The 19639-nt window shown below is 54.5% G+C and overlaps 9 protein-coding genes across 9 annotated transcripts; 5 read left to right on the forward strand and 4 right to left on the reverse strand.

Moving 5' to 3' along the window:
* The first annotated feature begins 215 nt into the window (after positions 1 to 215).
* On the forward strand, positions 216 to 1477 carry TRIREDRAFT_123922 (peptidyl-prolyl isomerase). The gene is made up of 3 exons (XM_006969048.1): positions 216 to 648; positions 762 to 888; positions 961 to 1477. Exons 1-3 carry the CDS (start codon positions 324 to 326, stop codon positions 1130 to 1132), a joined length of 624 nt encoding a protein of 207 aa, XP_006969110.1. The 5' UTR covers positions 216 to 323; the 3' UTR covers positions 1133 to 1477.
* Positions 1478 to 1863: 386 nt separating this feature from the next.
* Positions 1864 to 2801, forward strand: TRIREDRAFT_5742 (uncharacterized protein; the record flags this gene model as incomplete). The annotated part of the gene is made up of 2 exons (XM_006968987.1): positions 1864 to 2049; positions 2604 to 2801. The coding sequence occupies 2 exons, from the start codon at positions 1864 to 1866 to the stop codon at positions 2799 to 2801; spliced, it is 384 nt and encodes a 127-aa protein (XP_006969049.1).
* A 324-nt stretch (positions 2802 to 3125) lies between these two features.
* TRIREDRAFT_81920 (uncharacterized protein) lies at positions 3126 to 4365 on the reverse strand (the record flags this gene model as incomplete). Its single annotated transcript, XM_006969094.1, has 4 exons — positions 3126 to 3446; positions 3517 to 3738; positions 3801 to 4162; positions 4271 to 4365. 4 exons carry the CDS (start codon positions 4363 to 4365, stop codon positions 3307 to 3309), a joined length of 819 nt encoding a protein of 272 aa, XP_006969156.1. The 3' UTR covers positions 3126 to 3306.
* Positions 4366 to 4811: 446 nt separating this feature from the next.
* TRIREDRAFT_23323 (uncharacterized protein) lies at positions 4812 to 5744 on the forward strand (the record flags this gene model as incomplete). Its single annotated transcript, XM_006968993.1, has 2 exons — positions 4812 to 5018; positions 5098 to 5744. The coding sequence occupies 2 exons, from the start codon at positions 4812 to 4814 to the stop codon at positions 5560 to 5562; spliced, it is 672 nt and encodes a 223-aa protein (XP_006969055.1). The 3' UTR covers positions 5563 to 5744.
* Positions 5745 to 5878: 134 nt separating this feature from the next.
* TRIREDRAFT_52185 (uncharacterized protein) lies at positions 5879 to 6672 on the reverse strand. The gene is made up of 3 exons (XM_006969095.1): positions 6589 to 6672; positions 6186 to 6490; positions 5879 to 6078 (listed from the first exon to the last, which is right to left on the reverse strand). The coding sequence occupies exons 1-3, from the start codon at positions 6604 to 6606 to the stop codon at positions 5916 to 5918; spliced, it is 486 nt and encodes a 161-aa protein (XP_006969157.1). The 5' UTR covers positions 6607 to 6672; the 3' UTR covers positions 5879 to 5915.
* Positions 6673 to 7952: 1280 nt separating this feature from the next.
* On the forward strand, positions 7953 to 9255 carry TRIREDRAFT_123928 (uncharacterized protein; the record flags this gene model as incomplete). The annotated part of the gene is made up of 2 exons (XM_006969049.1): positions 7953 to 8184; positions 8312 to 9255. 2 exons carry the CDS (start codon positions 7953 to 7955, stop codon positions 9253 to 9255), a joined length of 1176 nt encoding a protein of 391 aa, XP_006969111.1.
* Positions 9256 to 10485: 1230 nt separating this feature from the next.
* Positions 10486 to 14494, forward strand: TRIREDRAFT_81925 (uncharacterized protein; the record flags this gene model as incomplete). The annotated part of the gene is made up of 4 exons (XM_006969050.1): positions 10486 to 11164; positions 11256 to 11886; positions 12010 to 14306; positions 14391 to 14494. 4 exons carry the CDS (start codon positions 10486 to 10488, stop codon positions 14492 to 14494), a joined length of 3711 nt encoding a protein of 1236 aa, XP_006969112.1.
* A 1185-nt stretch (positions 14495 to 15679) lies between these two features.
* Positions 15680 to 16297, reverse strand: TRIREDRAFT_69303 (uncharacterized protein; the record flags this gene model as incomplete). The annotated part of the gene is made up of 1 exon (XM_006969096.1): positions 15680 to 16297. One exon carries the CDS (start codon positions 16295 to 16297, stop codon positions 15680 to 15682), a length of 618 nt encoding a protein of 205 aa, XP_006969158.1.
* Positions 16298 to 18271: 1974 nt separating this feature from the next.
* TRIREDRAFT_81930 (uncharacterized protein) lies at positions 18272 to 19233 on the reverse strand (the record flags this gene model as incomplete). The annotated part of the gene is made up of 6 exons (XM_006969097.1): positions 19052 to 19233; positions 18916 to 18989; positions 18665 to 18809; positions 18535 to 18571; positions 18443 to 18476; positions 18272 to 18377 (listed from the first exon to the last, which is right to left on the reverse strand). The coding sequence occupies exons 1-6, from the start codon at positions 19217 to 19219 to the stop codon at positions 18272 to 18274; spliced, it is 564 nt and encodes a 187-aa protein (XP_006969159.1). The 5' UTR covers positions 19220 to 19233.
* Between the last annotated feature and the right edge of the window lie 406 nt (positions 19234 to 19639).

Here is a 19639-nt window from a genome sequence, read left to right on the forward strand (position 1 = left end):
GTAAATGCCGAGCGGCCTAAAGAGGCAGGAAGCAGGCTAGGGGACCAGTGTGGATCTGGACAATAGCAGCGCAGCCATTGATTGCCTGAAGTCGATGCTTGGGAGCGGGCAGGTGCGTGGTGGGCAAGCGGGGAAGGCGCAGATGCGACGCAGACCACTAAGCAGGGGACGAGCATATGTGTCCATTTAATGAACCTATCAAGTTGTCCTGCAGTGTCTGGTATAAGTTCAGTTTACTCCCCGACTCTCGCTCTGCCAATTCTTGGCTGCTTTCTCGACAAGAACATCTCTCATAGAACAGAACCGACGCGACAACATCCACCATGCTGACCTTTAGGCGGCTCTTCACCACCGCCATCGTCCTGGTGGTGGGCCTGCTCTTCTTCGTCAAGACGGCCGAGGCCGCCAAGGGCCCCAAGATCACCCACAAGGTCTTCTTCGACATTGAGCACGGCGACGAGAAGCTGGGCCGCATCGTCCTGGGCCTGTACGGCAAGACGGTCCCCGAGACGGCCGAGAACTTCCGGGCCCTGGCCACCGGCGAGAAGGGCTTCGGCTACGAGGGCTCGACCTTCCACCGCGTCATCAAGCAGTTTATGATTCAGGGCGGCGACTTTACCAAGGGCGATGGCACCGGTGGCAAGTCGAGTAAGTTGCCTTTGGTTCCCAAATAAGCAATCAATTGATCAATCAATTGGGTGGCATGGCGTTTGTCACTGCATCTGGCTCTGGCTCTGGCTAACCTTGAGGGCTCCGTCTAGTCTACGGCAACAAGTTCAAGGACGAGAACTTCAAGCTGAAGCACACCAAGAAGGGCCTGCTGTCCATGGCCAACGCGGGACCCGACACCAACGGCTCCCAGTTCTTCATCACCACTGTTGTTACCTCGTATGATTTCCCCACCCTCCTTGGAAGATCCTGGATAAGAAGTAGGACCAATCTAACGAACAACTTAAACAGATGGCTCGACGGCCGACACGTCGTCTTCGGCGAGGTTCTCGAGGGCTACGACATTGTTGAGAAGATTGAAAACGTCCAGACCGGCCCCGGCGATCGCCCAGTGAAGCCGGTCAAGATTGCCAAGAGCGGCGAGCTGGAGGTTCCCCCCGAAGGTATTCACGTCGAGCTCTAAACTGTCTCACTGCCTGCACACACGCACTCGTACACGCACACGCACACGCACACACAAACACGGTGTCTCCAACTCTTCCGTCCCCTGTCACTTGGTATGCTGATGAATTTGGTTTGAAATTCAGAGCTCCTCGAGACGGCTGGCCTGGTTGACGCAGCGGGATCCTCGGACGCTGTTGACTCGGACGTTGGCGGTGGATCTGGAGCGCTGCGAGTGCTGCTGTTTGGCGCCGTTGCTGTCGGCGTTGTCGGCCTCTTTGTGCGAATGAGGAAGTCGGGCGGCGCTGTGCACGCAAAGTCGCTGGCCTGATGTAGTGAGAGTGCGAAAGATGTGAATAGAGAGTACAATTTTGGCTACCAAGGCTTGTGATTTGCCAAATGAAGGCTTGATCTCTGTTGCCGGTTGAAGGCGTGCAATCTTGTGTATGTTTATGCAGTGATGATGATTTGTCTGTTGCGCTGAGGGAGCGTGTTGAAAGGAGAGATTGTATGTGTCACGTGGGTCGTGCAACTTTTGGTGCAAAAATCGATTTACTAGTATTAGAGCTTGGACAAGGGAAAATGTTGCAGAGCGGGCCAGTAAGAAATTCTTTTGACAGGATCCACGTCGATTTCACTTACAGCCTCTTAAGCGCCACTCCAATACTACGAAGAACAGTCTGAAGTGAAACACAAGACATAGAAGAAACAATAAGGATCAACAAAGAGAAGGGATCAACAAAGGCAGCGAAAATGAAGGTCCTCAGCCTCAATTTCTTGACCTGCGCCGTCAAGGCCTGCAAGTCGTCTTCCAGCTCGTACCCTCTGCATCCCCGGGACGCGGAGCTGGTGCAGGATGAGATTGAGGTGAACCCGGATATGCTCGTCAATGTGCTGCCGCGGTTGGATTGGGCGGCTCTGCGGACGACTTCGTCAGAGGTATGTGTTCTTTTTTTTTTTTTTTTTTTATGTTTTGATTTTTTTGTTGGGCTCATGTTTTGTTTGTCTTGTTGGGTGTTGATTCGTTCCATGGGCTGGGATGTTATGGCAATGTCATGATATATCATTGTGATGGATGGGAGGAGAGAACACGAGAGCGATGGAAAGAGAGGATGGTGAATGGAAAGAGAAGGATCTCGGCATGAGAGAGAAGAAGAAGAAGAAGAAGAAGAAGAAGAAGAAGAAGAAGAAGAAGAAGAAGAAGAAGAAGAAGAAGAAGAAGAAGAAGAAGAGGAAGAAGAGGCACAAGATCATGATGAGGACGATGATGAGGAAGATGATGAGGAAGATGATGAGGAAGATGATGAGGAAGATGATGAGGAAGATGATGAGGAAGATGATGAGGAAGATGATGAGGAAGATGATGAGGAAGATGATGAGGAAGATGATGAGGAAGATGATGAGGAAGATGATGAGGAAGTTGATGAGGAAGATGATGAGGAAGATGATGAGGAAAAAGATGCAAAAGCTAACTCTCGAGACAACATAAACAGCTTGGATTCCCGCCCCTGCCCGAGCAGCCGCCCACGCAAGAGGAGCTGCGGGCCGACGACAAGCTGGTGCGCGACCTGCACCACCTGCTGCTGGAGACGCAGATTTCCGAGGGCAAGCTGGTGTGCGCCAACTGCGGGCACGAGTACGCCGTCAAGGAGGGCATTGCGAATTTCCTGCTGCCGAGTCATTTGGTCTGAGCCGTCTACCAAAAAGGTGAGCCACTCTTTTACTTGTTTTTTTTTTTTTTTTTTTTTTTCCTTTTCTTTTTGAATGGGGATGGGCAAGATGGGAGGATGATGGCGGGTGGGTGGCCGTGTTGTTGTTGTTGAATGTTGATATTGACCGATGTGACTAGAGTGTAGGTGGTTCAAGTGAAAAGGGGAGGCAACGTTGCTGGGACTCGATGAATTATTTGGGGTGATGGGAGTATGGGCGTTTGTTTCGGTCAATGAAAAAAAGAAAACATGTTGGTCACGGAGGATATAGAAGAGGGCACAGAAAGAAGGGGCAAGGAAGAAAATAGAGGCGACATTCCATGATAACGCAATCTAATTCTTGATATGGATCAAAGACAGCAAAAAGCAAGACGCAGCCACATTGTTGACGAAACCACAAGGAAATTATTGTTACAAGAGTCTCAAGCATACCCTCGCTACAACACAATGCTCTTCCATCACCAAGCAGACAGCACAGATGCAGCCGCTACTGGTTCTTCTTCTGGGCGGCCGGACCCATGTCCTTCTCAAACGCACCGTACGACACCTCCAGACTTCCCAGAGCTCTGAGTCCAACGCTGAGAATAGACAGCAAAACGATCGCCGTGATGAGCGCCATAAAAATGCCTGCGTCTCCGGGGTTAGTCCATCAATTACAGCCTCTCCATCACAGACCAAGAGTGTCGTCATTGCTTACCAGGGGTGAAGAACTGGTACTTTTCGAAAATGGGGAGCTTATCCCATTCAGTCTCGTTCTTCGACTGCGGCTTCTGCGCGTTGTCGACATCCCTCTTCAACTCCATGCGGACAGCTTCCTCGAACTCGGCTTCGTACGCTGGCTCGCCCGGGGTCGAGAAGAAGATGAACGTGTAGCTGTCGTCCGCCGTGGCCTTGTCGAGATTGTGCGCGAGTATGTCATCTGCCATTTGTATTAGCAACAACCATCAAGGCCAACCAATGCACGCCCCGGTAATGACGAACCGTTGGAAGCCCATGCGCCGGCTCTGTCCTCCAAGGACAGGGGAGGCAGCTGCACTTGGTCCACGGTAACCGCCTTGTTCTCCTTGGCACAGACCGACTTGATGTAGTCTGACAGGTCTGCACCTGCGAGATCCCCAACCACTTCGGACACAATGGCCTTGCCCTTGATTCGCTTATCGTCGACGGCCTGGCACAGGTGCGGCATGGCACAGCCATTGGATCTCCGGATGTCCTCCGTGTTCAAGCCGGGCTGGGACACAATGAGGTAGCGATCGGTTGGGCACGTCGCCAGGACGTCTCGGGTGAAGCCCAGTACTGAGGAGCTGGTCTGGATCTGGTCTGCGCTAGGAGCCTTCGCAAAGCTGCAAGAGATGTCAGCGCCTCGGCCTCGCACCAAAGAGGCATGCATGCATCATCATCATCATCATCGTATCGAGAGCAAGTGTAAACCACCAGTGACGAAAGCTTACGGAGTCGTTGACAAGAGAATCCATGGCGAGGAATCGTAAAAGGCGTTTGCTGCGCCGGACAGCGCCAAAAGGCTCGCAACCGTCTGGAGATGCATGGCCGCGACTTTGTGGTCTGTGGTTCCTGGCCAGCAGACGACGGGATTCTGGGTTGCAGATTATGAGGCCGAGACTTGGGGAGAGCTCCGGAGGTTGCGACAAACGCGTTGCATCATCCGCCCGAGTTATGCATATACCGGTGCTATTGCTTCATCCGAGGAGGCTCGAAGCGGGATCCCCTTGCGTCTGGAGCGGGCTAGTACCGATCAGGCAGTGCTTTGAGCAGCTAAGCAATCTGCATTGATTAAATGGTCCATTGCCAGATTATTTTGTTCAGATAACGAAATCTTGGAAGGCTACGAGGTACCAAAGTACTTTATCGCAGACAAGGAACACTGAAATTTTACGACCACGACGAGGTGCAGAGTTGGAGCATCAGGAAGCACTTTGAACAATATCAACTGAGGAAAAGGAAGAACAAAACGTCATCACAAAAAAGGAAACCATGTTTGCAAAGCCGAGACCAAAGAAGAGCGTCCTGCCACCCCCGAGCAAGAAGCGCAAGTACGGCGTTGAGCAAGTCTCCTTCGACTTTGACGCTCGCCACGAGTATCTCACCGGCTTCCACAAGCGGAAACAGCAGCGCATAAAGCAGGCCCAGGAAGAGGCCGCCAAGCGGGCGCGGGAGGAGAGGCTCAGAACCAGGGCACAGGTAGGCACACGATTCGGCGATTTGCTTCTTCCACTTGTCAGTCAATTGGTCTAACGGGTGACTGTCGTGGGGGAAATAGATTCGAGAAGAGCGCAAGCGAGAGGTTGAGCAGCACGTCGAGCACGTCAACAAGCTGCTTCGGGAATCTGGCGCGATCGAGGCCGACGACACGGAGGAGCAATCGGGTGAGGAGGCCGAGGCAAACGACGGAGAGTGGGACGGGTTCCCAGATCGACCGAATCTCGACATTGTGGATCACGAAGAGGAGTACATAGACGAGGATCGATATACGACAGTCACCGTCGAGTCCGTCTCAATATCGCGAGACGGCTTAGAACGCCCGGAGAAGCCCCAAGAGAAGGCTGAGGAAGAGGAGCAGAAGGGAGACGCGGACAAGGCGCCTCAGGAACAACCAAAAGGCCCCGCAAGGCCCAAGAAGAAGAAGCAAAAGTTCCGTTACGAATCCAAAATTGAGCGGCAGCTCACGGAGAGGAGGCAAAAGGCCAAGAGCAAAGCAAAGAGCAAGGCGCGGAGATCAGAGTAAAGAGGTTTGGAGCACGGAAATAGTTGGCCAGCGTCAGTAGCAATCTATAGATACCCCTGAAGAGCAACACGAAAGGGGGGAGAAAGGGCAAAAGGAACAAGCAATACAGGACAAGGACACAAAAGGCAGGAAAAACTTGACATGGCGACGAAACACGTAATCGTTGTAATGCTGCTGCTGCTAAACATGGCGCTTCCCGGTGACACCTGAATCTTCTCTATCAAACACGTACCCTCCACAACATCTTACATTATTCCTGTCGAGGTGCTTAAGAGGGATGAAGCCGCACGGACGGCGAGTGTTGAGCGACCCAAAAAAAAAGAAAAAAGTAGTGTACTGCCCAGCGATCACATTTAGATGTTTCCGATCTCGTTCTGGAGCTCCTCCAGCTCCTTCTGCAGGTCGGCGTGCTTCTTGGCCATCTCCTCGTACTTCTGCTCCCACTGGTCGCGCTCGTTCTCAAGGGCCTGGACCTTGCGTTCAAAGTGTCCGGCCTTGACGTCGGTCTGTCGGAGCCTATCATCGACACGTTAGCGGGAGAGCTTGGTGCAGCAGGGGCGGGGCGTAGATGAGATATGGGGGAGCGGGCTGGATGCAGCGACGGGGTTCGGCATCAAACGTACTTCTCGTTGGCCTCGCGCAGGGTCTTGTCGGCCTCCTCAGCCTCCTCCTCGAGCAGCTGCAGTCGTCGCTGCAGGGTCTCGTTCTGGGTTCCGTGCTCCTGTCCTTCGTCGGCCACCTTCTTGAAGTCCTTGATGGCCGTCTCCAGCTTCTCGACCTCGCCCTCGAGGAGGCCGTTCTTGTGCTGCAGGGACGTAATCTCCTGCTCCTTGGCAAGGTTCTCCTGCTCGAGCGCCTTGACCTTGTTCTGGAGCTCCTCCACCTTGGCGATGGCCTCGTCGGCCTCCAGGCGGAGCGAGTTCATTTTCTAGCTCATGCCGTTAGCCCCGAATCTGGTCGCGAGACGCGCAAGCTGCAGGAGCATATAGGTATATGCTGTTGTTTCTCTGGGGGGGGATGTTTTACCTCCTTGATGCGATCCATTGTTGCAGCGGTGAGATGGTCGGGTTGTGTCTTAGGTGGTTTGTTGTTCTGGGAGTTGAAGTCGGGAGGGAGCTCGAGCGAGAGAGGATTCGGAGTTGTAATATGTAAAGGTCGAGTTGTCGAGACGGGCCTGGAAAGGGGGTGGGGTAAAGGAGAGTTGTCTTTGATGCCCCTCTGCGAATACCTGCGAGTAGGTACAGCGCAGGTACCCCGACAATGTACCTGGACGGCGATACCTGATGCCTGCTGCCTCTTCTGTGGCCCGCGCCCCGCAGAGCCTCGGGCTGCCGGTACTGCAATAGCACCACCTGAAGCCGGCCTCGACTTCCAGCAGTGCACGGTGGAGGATGTACCTGCTGGGTACTCGGACGGCCTGGTGCTAAGGCGGTACTACTACCCCCAATTTGACCACGAGGTTCCCCATACTGTCTACCTACCTACTCAACGGCATCTATTACTATCTGCCTAGGTCGGTCCAAGGAGCAGAGGTAGGAAAGGATATAACCAATCCATGCAAGGCGTCCAGTATGTTTTTTGGGGAAAACATGACAACAAACAAGAGTCGCATGAATCTGACGGGTTCTTAGCCGGGTCGAGGCTGGTCAAGTGATGCTGCAAGTGTCGCCAAAATGGGATGATGACAGCCTCTGGGCCACTTGCCGCAAACCACCTGAAGCACATGCAATTGATGAGATACTTACTCACAGAAGGTAGGTAAGTACTACGAGTAAGTACGACTACTGCTTCCTCAAAGCGAGCTGTAAGATACTAGATACTTATGCTACAGGAGGTGAAGACTCCGTAATTCTTGCTGGAGCCAAAGAAAGGCAGATCAACTGCGACATGTCATGCGAGATTGGGTCATTTTCTCTCTGATTGACTGCTGCTCCTTTGGAAAGAACAAGCCACACTGACCTCCCTGCAGCCTTTTCCTCTCTAATATCCGTGCTTTTCCCTTACACAGGTAGTAGAGGTAGTTCTTATTTCCTCTTTCCTTCCACGCTTATCGATTGGTCTGAACCAAGCTTGGATCCCCACCTAAGCGATGCTACCGCCAGAAACTGTAATCGGCTAGCACTAATGCGGTATTATGTGGGGAACCTGTTTGCCGTTGCCTGGTCGACTCTGAAAGCGACATCGCAAGTAAACGCGCCAATTCACATGCACCATAGCCAAGACTTGTCAAAATTACCTACGAATCAATGCTCCAGATCATCATCAGCGCTAGCAAGAAGCGATCCTCACGTTGACCACTTCCTTTTGCAGGCACATATCATTCGACACGATTCATTATCAGGCACACAAAGCAATAACCATCCCGCCGGAAATCGCCGCGCACACTCACAATGCTCGCTGCGCATCGCGACGAGCAGGAGAACCGGGTGCTCAGTCACCAGGTTCCCGCCAAGCAGCAGCCAAAGACGCCCGGCATGCGGTGCCCCAAAACGCCAATGGGCATTGGGCGAGGCGACGAGAATGCCTTGGCCGGATTGGCAGCCAAGAAGACCATCCAGGGAGCAATCAACCTTGGAGAGAACCAAAAGTTCATTTCCAAGAAAGCCATGATGACCCCGGCAGGTGTGTAACCCTGCCTGGGACGTTGATCGATATCTTCACGGACATCATCTAACCAGGCAAGCAGGGCCTCGGACACGAGCTCCCTTGGGAAACAAAACCACAAACGCCAAGGCGACAAATAACCTAGGGCTCGGAATCGGCGGCAAGGGTGCCATCAGAGAGCTCGAGAAAACGCAATCCAGAAACGCCACGTCTCAACGGCGCAAGCACAAACAGCAGCATAGGAAAGCTGAGCAACTGGCGTCGAAGGGGCTTCTGTTCAAGCTCAGAGATGGCCACGATCGGGACCAGGACGAACCCGAATACGCACCTCCCAACCCTGAACCTCTACCGTATCAGTCCGATGTCTTTCCGCGCGACGGCCTGACCCTTAAGGGCCTGGAGAAAGCGAATCTGCTCAAGGGCTACTATGAGCACTTCTACAACCCCATCGACGACGCTGGTGTATCACGCGCCGAACGACGGCTCCAGGCAGAAACGGAGGCGGCGATTCAGAAGGCTATAGAGCGCAACGAGCAGGACACGGAAGAGTTTGACTGGAATAGTGCCGACATCTCGGTCGACCTGGAGCGAGCCAGTCCAGACAAGTCAACAGTACCACCACGGACAACTAGGGTAAACAAGATGCCCGTCACCGCGGAAGACCTGTCCCAGGATGAGTCCTCGACCCTGCCTGTGATGGCTACCAGAGCAGCCGGATCTGCTTCGTCTGGGAAGCCCATGGCCCCATCAAGGCATCTCAATGATCAAAGCCACATGGCCACTCGGTCGTCGAGGCATCGGGCTGCTAACGCGGCTGTAGAGCATTCATCACCCTTGGTCCTTCGCAGTCGAAGAGATAGTGCCTCTTCGCAGGTGGCCTGGAGAGACTCTGAGGTTGATGAGCCGGCTTACATGATGGGATCCCCCCGTCAGAAGTCGTCCAATGATGCGGCAACAGATGACCTCGCTCACCTTGAATTCCCTGTCGACTCTGATGATGAAGATGCCGGGGTCAATCTTTCATTGCTCCGTACGCCGCGCAGGGACTCGTGCGATGAATCCTTGTACGAGTTGACCTTTGACGTCTAGACCCCCGATATTATTTATCTTCTGCGATAGACGAATCATCATGGTGGCAGTTCTCATAAGGTTGAAGCGACGACGTCCTTTGCGAAACAAAACCGACGCGTGCGCTACCGTGCATCACCATTGTTGTCTCTACAAATTACGGGGTTTAATCAATACCTACCTTGATTTTCAATCTCATCAGGTACTGCTATCCACAACCGAAGCATGCATGTGATGAAAGACTGTAGGTGCAACTGCGAGATGCGAAGCATCGGGGCCCTGCTAATTCTTTGTGAGCACGGAGCAGGAACTAGTAGGTGTGCCTGCGCTCATACAGCCAATGGACGAAAGAGCTGTTATGCACATTGACAAGTAGAGCTCCTGTTCAAAGGCAGCTTTGCTTTGTTTGTCTTGTTTGTTCTGTTCTTTTCAAACGCCTAGCGGAGACAGCAACTCGCCCTTTGAGGCACATGTGAATGGAGGCTGATGTTGGAGGAGGGTGGAACAGTCTCTCTCACCAGGAGGAACAAGACAAACAAAAAAGAGAGCATGAAACCTTCTATTTACGACAAAGAATGCATCATCATTTCTGGAAAGATGATAATTCAAAGCCCGCATAAGACTTGTTGATATATTATCAAACCCACGTAGAATCGAGAAGCTGAATAGGTACAGTACGGATATGTGCTTCAAGGCACCTTGCCTGCCCACTCAGAGGTGCAAATTCGAGACACTGTACTACGACCACAGCAGGTACCTACTAGGTAGTACCTTACAGTAGTGCCTAGCACCGGAACATCGTAGCTCCTCGCCCCGCGAGGCCAGACAACCCACCTTGCTGACTACGCCGAAAAGAGCATCCCCAGAGCAATCCCGTCCCTTTTCAAGGCCGGAAACGCTCAACCTCGCTCGTGGCCACGGCATTTCTCTCGCCGCATCACCAGCTCAGCCTCGCATCCTCGCGCTCGTCAACCATTGCGCCGCGGTCGCCAACGGCGCCTCTCCCACCAGCCCGGCCTTTTGCCACGCCTGCCCGCCCTGCGACTCGGCGCACGCTCGCCCATCCAGCGCCTCAATTTTGCAGCGCTCCTCTGCTTCCTCAGGTCGCGTGGGCGCCCTAGCGCGTACCACAGAAGAGAAGCCCGCCTGCCCAGCCTCGGCGGAAGGGATGCATGGCAAGCCTGACCAGACCCTGAGCGAGGTATCATGAGCACGCCGCGGCTCTCGAGATAGCAGGAGCTCGTCGACACGATGACTCGCCCGCCGCCCGGCGTGAGCTTCGCGCAGTTCTTCCCCAACGCCCCCAAGCTCAAAACAGAGGTCCAGGGACGTGCCGACCGAGACCGGCTGAGGCGGCCGCAGGAACCAGCCGTCGGGACAGATGCCATCGATGCGAATGATCCCGCTCCGCGCTGCCAAAACCCTGCGGCCTCTTCCTTGTTCACCTCCTCATCAGCATCAGCAGGAGCCCCAGATCCCACCCAGCCGCCCGCCGACGACAACGGCTCGTCGCCGGGCGATATGCCGAGCGTGGCCTCAACCAGCTCCCATGCCAGCTCTGCTTCTTCCGTCTTCAGCGGCTCTGCCTTGCCAGCTGCGACAGCCGCGTCCTCCGGACCATCCATGAGCGCGACCCCCTTCGCCTCCACAGACTCGCCCTCCTCCCTTCACGCGCCTGCGAAATCAAGCATGCCTACGCCCGCCATCGTCGACCGGGCTCTGGGCCCCCAGTCGGAGACTGCCGCATCCGCCGGCCACCCCCCGTCGCAGGACAGGACCCCGTCGACGGAACGCATCCCTGCTCGAGATCCTTTGCCCTCGATCAAAGGCATCAAATGCATACATGACCCGCTCCTCGATCGACTCCGCAAAAAGGTTGTCAACAAGTCCGCGAAACCAGTCTACAAGGAGTTTGGCTTGGTACGTACACGTATACACACATACATAAATACATTTCCTCTGCTGCCAGGGGGGGCGTCACTTGTTTTGGAGCGCTGATGGCTAATCGTTGGAACAGGAAGATGACGCCCCCCCTGCGGATCCGCGCCTGGCAAAGGCGGGAGATAGGCTGGGTTATATCAACACGGATTACTACCTGCCCAAGGCTCGTCTGCGCCATGCTCCCGAGAATCTCAAGCCGTATCCCTATGATCCGAAAACCTCCATCGGCCCCGGCCCTCCAACGCAGGTCCTGGTGACCAAGTACAACCCTCTGGTGTCGTTCAACAAGGTGATTGCCATTTTCGCCGCCTTTGGTGAGATTGCAGAGAGCAGCAACAAGATGCACCCTGATACGGGCAGCTACCTCGGCTTTGCAACTATTCGATACCGCGACTCGAAGCGCCCGGACCGTCCGCGGGTGTCCGCCATTGACGCCGCGCGACGCGCCGTTCGCACTCGAGGCATCAAGGTCGACGCCGACGTCGTCAAGGTGGAATACGACCCCGAAGGTCGCAAGAGCCGGCGCATGCTGGAAGAAGTCCTCAAGCGGGAGAGGGAGAAGCTGGCCAACGAGTCGGCACGGACAAAGGCCCCTCCTACCGGGCCCAGGTCCGCCACCGCGCCCGGCTTCTTCAGGCCACCGCCAACCGCACCCAAGGGTCTGGCGCCCCAAAGACCTCACCCGCCAAACGCGATTCACTCTCCAGCGCTGTCGCAGGCGCAGGCGCAGGCACAGGCACAGGCACAGGCACAAGCGCCGCCGCCGCCTCCTCCTCCAACTGCGGCACACCAAGCGCGCCCCCCTCAGGGCACCCTCGAGTCCCAGGTCATCAGCTCTCAATTGACCAATGAGCCATACATCTTTGTCGGCTGTGAAAGCGTCCCACCCCTCCCAAGCATCATACCCCACATGAAGAAGCGACTGAAGAATTATGGATTTGACGACATCCGCCTCGACAAGACTGGGTTCTACATCGTCTTCCGAAACTCGTATACCGGGCGAAGCGAAGCCGAACGTTGCTTTCGGGCTGTTAATCACACCGAATTCTTCAACTACAATATGGCTATGCAGCTCTGCCTCCCACGCTCATCCCACGTCGAATCTGCAGCAAAACGCAGCCCCAGCCCCGAGCGAGCACCTAGGAAGGACTATCGGGCGGAGAAGGCGGAGCTGGAGAGGAAGCGCCGGGAAGATGAGGCTGACCTCGAGGAGGAAAAGAGGCAGAGGGCCAAGAACTTTGACCCCGTCATTGAAGCCGTGGAGGTGGTTCGCCGCGAAATGACGGAGCATCTCATCAGGCACATTCACACCCACGTTGCGGTGCCCGCGCTGGTCGAATTCCTGAATCCAGCCAATCATGTCGCCAAGCGACGGAAGCTCAACATTGACCCTGTAGAGGTCGAAGAAGATGGCTTCGAAAGCGGTAGCACCAGCCCCAGGCTAGGAACTCCCAACTCCCGAGCAGACCCGATCGAGCGCCGGACCGGCCGTCTAGAGCCCAAGGCTCTGCCGAGGATTCGTAAAAGCAAAACGAAAGGCCTGGCTCCTCGGAGCACCTTTGTCGATCCATTTGCGCGGAAACGCGCTTCGGCAACACGTACAGCATTCCGATCCTTGCACCATCGCCTCAAGAGTCTCGACAGCGATTTCGAGTCTGATGACGAAACAGACGCAAGAGTATTGGCATCCCGAGGTGCTCGCCAGCCGGAGTCGCGCGCTCGCAGCCGCATGAGCACTGATGACGAGGCGTCCAAGGACGACTTCACCTCGTGGGGTCCGGGCGAAGACGACTCCATGACAGAGGCCAGCCTCGCCATTGACACCTCGATTGCTAAGAAGCGAAAGCTCGACCTCTCGGTGGAGAAGGCCTTCAAACGACAGAAGAAGTCTGACGAGGAGCTGTTTGGCGTCAAGATTGACCAGATCGATGATGAATTCAAGGTGGCCGATGAGTCCGACGATGCTGGCATGGAGCTAGATGTGACTGCAGAGCGGGAAGAGTCCACCGCCGGCCCCGAAGGACAATTGTCGCAGCTCGAAATCACGCAAAAGTCAAAGCCGGCTAAAGCTAAGCGCAAAACCAAAAAGCAACTGCTTCTGGAACAAGAGGCGTTGAGCAAGCAGTCAGAGGCAGAGGTAGAGGCAGAGACACAGCTTTCGGAAGCGGACGAGACGAAACCCACGAGCGAAGCCGTACCGGTGCCCGAGGTTGTAGTCGACCGATATGACGAAAAACTCTTCGCGACTAAGCCCATGACCGCGGCGGCAGCACTCCCCGACGGATTCAAGCCCGACATTGCCTCGTTGGCAGCTCTGTCCCTCGGCCCCAACGACGTTCCGGATCTCAGCCGACTGCTCAAGAAGTTTCAGATCGAGGAGATTGGCAACCCGGAGCTGTGGCTGTGGAAGCGGAATCGCGTCCGGGAACTCAACGCGTCTGACGGTGCTCGTGGCGGCCCGGTTCGCATTGAAGGCTACTATGTGCCGAACCCGAGTGGCTGCGCGCGAACGGAAGGGGCCAAGAAGATCCTCAACTCGGAGAAGTCAAAGTATCTGCCGCACCATATCAAGGTCCAGAAGGCCAGGGAGGAGCGGGAGGCAAATTCCAAGAAGACGGGCAGAGATGCTACGATTGCCGCCAACGAAGCCGCCAAGCTGGCCGCCGAAAAGCTCATCGCCAAGGGCAACTCTCGGGCGAACCGCGCCACCAACCGACGGTATGTCGCAGATCTCAACGACCAGAAGAAGACGCTTGGGCAAGACTCGGACGTCTTCAAGTTCAACCAACTCAAGAAGCGGAAGAAGCCCGTCAAGTTTGCTCGCTCGGCCATCCACAACTGGGGCTTGTACGCCATGGAAAACATCAACAAGGATGACATGATCATCGAGTATGTTGGCGAGGAGGTCCGGCAGCAGATTGCCGAGATTCGGGAGAATCGCTACCTCAAGAGCGGCATCGGCAGCAGTTATCTGTTCCGCATCGATGACAATACGGTCATTGACGCGACGAAAAAGGGAGGCATTGCGCGATTCATCAACCACAGCTGCATGCCCAACTGCACTGCCAAGATCATCAAGGTCGAGGGCAGCAAGCGAATCGTCATTTATGCTCTGCGCGACATTGCTATGAGTGAGTGTGATCTCTCCAGCACCCCCATATCTATCCATCAATGCTTTTGTCTACAGTTGTGCTAACTCATTGATCCCTTTGCAGACGAGGAACTTACGTATGACTACAAATTCGAGCGGGAGATTGGCAGCTTAGACCGGATCCCCTGTTTGTGCGGCACGGCCGCTTGCAAGGGGTTCCTCAACTAATATCCCGCCCCTTTTTTTTCCTCTCGAGATGCTATCTTGTCGGCAACAATAATGAATTCAAGACGACTCGCGACGTTGACCTTGGCTTTGACCAAGCTGTTGGGGCTGAGAGCGAACAATTCACCAGAAATTTTGTCATACTGTTGACTGAACCGCTCAGTGCAGATGTATCTTGCTCTCTTGCCATTCATTAATTTCTCACTTCCACCCTCCCTCTCATACCTGCCGTACTACGGGCCATCACACTTCAACAACCATGTGATATATAATGCAAATTTCAGTACAAGAACTGGGCTCTTTATTGTTGTTGTTCTTTTTGCTTGTTTTTCTTTTCCTTCTTTCTTATGGGAGAGGGGTGGCGTCAAAGGGCGGGTGAAAACTAGGTAAAACCTTGGATCAACAGCTAATGGTGGCGTTGAAAGGGGGAAAAAGGACAATTCCATTTCAAAAGAGGCGCTGCACGAAATGAAACAGGGCACACACACACACACAAAAAGAAAAGAAGAAAAAAAGGAAGAACAAAGAGCGAGAGAATGAGGGAGAGGATTGGGGTGCAAATGATCAATGTGTAAGAAAAGAGGATGGTGAGCGCGGGTTTTTACCTTATTGCGCGTGGCCTCTTGTCTGGCAGGGAGCAGCAGCACAGATCTGGCATGGAGTTTTTATAGTATTGGCTTTGGGAGGGATCGATTTGTTTGCTTTGCAGACGCGAATGAAGGCTGCTGGTCTAGTTAGGAGGTAGGGGGTAGTAGGTAGTGATGTGTATGAGATGATCGACGATGTTGTGAATCCCAGGCTTCGCTCCGTTGTCTTGTGCCATCTATTCTCCTCGTATCTCTTCCCCCCTTGACGATGAGATGTCGCATCAAGTCAGAAAGAAAAGGGCATATCATACATAGTACTTGCAAGCTTCATTCTTAAGATTATTTCCACAAAGGAGGGTGGATAGGCAAAGAAGCAGTAGTATTATAGTTATCGTTCGCTGGTTGTATCAGAGAAACATACAAAAGTGCTGGTTCATCTCCAGTGAACCACGATGATCCCCATACCACATCCAGCGGGGACACCGGCGCCCGTTCCCATCTCAATCAACACTTCCAGTCCCCTTCTCACTCCAATTGTTCAGGACAGCCGTGGCTCCTAGCGAGAGACATGCCCACTCCACCCCTTCCCCCTCCTGAGGCTTCAATGGCCCTGCGGCATCTGAGAATGGCCGTCAGACGGTGCACGAGGTCCCAGCATCCAGTCCTGCATGGCCAGCCATTCACTCCAGCTCGCCTCCGCGGCCTGAATCTCCTTCTCGGTGACGGCCTGCAGCGGGCGCAAAAAGGGCACCATCTGGCCGTCCTCCAGGTCGTAGCTGGCCTTGACTCGCAGCCAGGTCTCGCTCTTGGCCGCGAAAAGGTAGTTCCTCCGCTCGTTGTCGTGAATAGGGCCGACACCGGCGTCCCAGCCGTCGCCGAAGAAGCCGTGGAGGATGGCGATGGTGTCGAACCCGGTCGCAACGAGGCGACGGACGTAGGGGACAAGGGATATCGAGGCGTCGGCGTTGCCTGGGAATGGCGGGCCCGTGGGTGCAGTCGAGCCCGAGGTTGCGGAATGCCGCGGCAAGCCTGGGGCGTGCTGGAAGGGGAGCCTGATGTTGATGATGGCGGCAACGGCCTGAACGGCGGTTGTGTGCTGGCCGCGTTCGAGGAAGAAGTCAAGACAGGATCGGTACTTGGGGTACCAGTCGAAGAGATCAAACTGTGCCTCTTGGAAGGGCTGGCCAGATTGTATAAATGCCGTGAGCTTCGCGTTCATGAGTCACGAAATATTGGTGAACGGTGGCCAGCATTCGAATCGGGGCAGAAAGGAATGCTCAGAAGCTAGATACACTTACATGATAGAACGCCATGGCGGTATGCGAAGGGTTGGAGTAGAGCAGCCGTCAAGACAAATGCAAATGTCTGTCACAGGCACAGAACCTATGCGGAGCGAGGACAACTCGCTTTCAAAGTAATGGAGTATAATGCTTCATACAAGGCAGCCGAAATCGAAGTCTCTGAGAGCCAAAAGATGATGGGGCCGCACACTGAGTACTCGTAGGCCTCCAAGATGCAGAGAGGCACTCGCGGGGGCAGCCGACGTCCTCTGATGATCGATCCGCGGGAGGCGATTCCGATCAAGGGGGTCCATCCACGCACCTTTGCGCTTTTGCAATCCAACTGCAGCACAAGAACGGTGAGCGACAGAGCAAACAACAGCGACAAGGTCACGTCACCAACGATGCCTTCTTGGAAAGATACGCAAAAAGAAGAAGGCGCAGGCGTCCTTGGTTCTCTGGTAGACGAAGGGTTGCGCTGGGTAGATCTCGGATTTGTTGAAGGAATGTCCCTTGAATTGCTATATGCCCTTTGTTTCCTCTTGTTCACGCAGTGTTTGAGGAGAGAGGACGGTTCAGATGGTCTATTCGCCGGGGTTTATATCGTTCCGGGCACAGGGAGAATCGGAGCTTGGGGCGTATCAGATACTGAGCGAGTGAGTGAGAGCAGGGCCTCCCCCCCGGAGCAACAGATGGTAATGCATCATGTGCGCAATACAATACCGACACATGTGACGATGAAAGTCTTTTGTGTATCACGATGGTGTTAAACAGATGTGGAGCTCGAGGTCGATGCAGAGAGGGAGAGGACGCAGAGAGATGAGGATGCCTGGCCAACTAGTGGAGGAGCGCGCAAGTCAAAGGCGTTAACGGAGCTGGAAGTGGAGAGTTGGTCGTCCATTCGGAGGGCAAGCCCAGCAAGGCTCAGCAGCAGGGTCAGGGTCAGGCTGGGCAGAGGAGATGTCACCACCATGGTCGGCGGATGACGGAGCCAGGGAAGCGTCTTGATAGCATAGGTCAATCACACACGACACGGGCTCTGGAGCGAGCAGTGGGCATCGGATCCTGGTCCGCGAATGTCTCATTTTGCGGGAGGCAGAAAGGCAGGAGAGGGAGCGAGGTCGGGTCGGGAGAGCTGAGGCCGCAGCGCCGCTCGTGATAAATCCAAGACATTTCGATGGTGAGGCCTAGTGGCAATTCCCACGATCAGCTAGTCGGGGCCATCTGATGTTGGTGGCTCGATACGCCGTTGGCCATCGATTTGTTTTACTCGAGATGCTGGTCCTGGGGCTGGACCCCTGTCGTCCGATTGATGAGATGAGCCAAGCAAAGACAGGGGGGCGTGAACCTTCCGAGCTGAAAAGACTCCCCACAAGGCCGACGGCGGCAGGGCGAAGAAGAAGAAGGGCGACATCTGCCGGCTCTTTGCCAGATTGCCGGTCATTGTCCCTGGGCCGCCATCCCTGCATTTGGCGCCGCTCAGCCCCTTCCGTCACAGCCAAATTGGTAGTTGAGAGAGCCTGTGCGACATGGCCGATTGGGGGACCTTTGTACGATGGACGAGGTATAGGTTCTGTACTGTAGATGCAGGGTGTGTGGCACAAGCACCCGGTTCCAGAGGCTTTCGGTGAAGTTGTGCGTGCCCTCGCTAGCATGACTTTTTGATTTCATTGACACGCTCCAGATACCCCTGATCCCAGCATGTTTGCTGCTGCTGTTGTTGTTATGCTGCACAAGAGCTACATTGTTTGTGCCTGGGCGGTTTCCGGGAGATTGATGGAGGCTCGAATCGCAGAGCTCAGAAGGTATATCACACCCCAAAGAAGAGAGCTAGTCGATGGTTATTCGTAGAGTCGCCTTTGCATATAATATTCGGTGTCAACAGTCCTCATCTACATAGATCGTGAAGTTGCTCATGACGAGGGTCCGTGCTGGCTCTCGAACCATGTCTGGAGCTTCTTGAGGGCGCGAGCACGGTGTGATATCTGATTCTTCTCGGCAGATTCCATCTCGGCGTATCTGGTGTCAAATAGCATTAGAGCTGTCATGGGTAAATGGTGAATCTGGAGCAGGGTGAAACCTACGTCTTCCCTTCGTACTCAAAAACCGGGTCCCATCCTGGTCATCGCTTTGTTAGTATCCGCTATTTGATGGGGGATCGTGCATCTCTTCTCACCAAAGTTCGAAGGGCCTCTTGCAGGCACGATCCGACCCTTGCAATAGCACACCCGATGTTAATGTACGAACGGCATAAACCCAGCTAGGATGCTGAACAGTGTCGGATGCCGAGATGGACGGAGACTTACAGGCGTTCGACCTTGGAAGATGATGGGGTCCTGCCCAGGGCCTGGCGAGTATGCAAACGTACACACGGCCTCTGCCGATTTATCCTCGTATGCCGCAAGGAGGTTGTTGAGCCCTTGGTGGCCAGTCTTGTCCAGGAACCACTTGCTGTAAGAATGTCAACATCAAGCACGGCGAATTTGCTTCTATACTCCATCCATCAAGGCATGGTTGTGTACAGAGTACATAGCAAGCGTGGCAGGGAGGGCCTTACATGTAAGGCCCTGGTAGGCCCTGGAGAGCATTAAAGCAGAGAGCTGTGTCCTCGACAAGCACCGGGCCATTGACCTCCATTCAAGGGAGACATGTCAGCCGCAGTCTATCAGCAGTCGGGAGAGGGATGGCCGTACCAGGTCGGCGGCTCGGCGGCATTTCCAGTTGGCAATCTCCTCGATAGTTCCCTGGATCTCCTCGAGGTCCAGCGACTGGCTCTGGATCTCGATCTTGGGCTCCAGGATGGCCTTGACCTCTCTCAGCTTGTTGGCGTTGCCAGTGATGAAATGGATGGGAGACGCCATTTTGGTGCGTGGAGGATGCGGCGATGGCGCTGAATTTGAGCGAGCTCAATATCTTTCAGATAGGGCTGAGTGTTTGGCTGATGAAGCTGTTGACGTTGTTCCTCTGATGTCGTTGTAGTAGCTGGAAGAAGGAAGGCTCTTGTGATGGAATTTGTTAGCATCATCAGATCGGCAAGTACTTGCGTGCGCAGAAGGTACCGGTACGACGGAGCTTCACTCGTCTTGGCTTGGAAGCACCAGTAGCAAGTTCGTGTCAGGGGGCTGTCAACCTACTCCGCAAGTACCGGTACCTACTTGCACTGGGTATCGCTAGCAGCTCTTTACAGGCGTCATCCACCACCTTGATATTGCGTACCTACTAGTACTTACGCATTTCGAGGTCGCTGCGCCAACCACTCAAGAGCCCATCTCATACCTACC

The sequence above is a fragment of the Trichoderma reesei genome, assembly GCF_000167675.1.
Source record: "Trichoderma reesei QM6a unplaced genomic scaffold TRIREscaffold_28, whole genome shotgun sequence".
Taxonomy (NCBI): Eukaryota; Fungi; Ascomycota; class Sordariomycetes; order Hypocreales; family Hypocreaceae; genus Trichoderma; species Trichoderma reesei.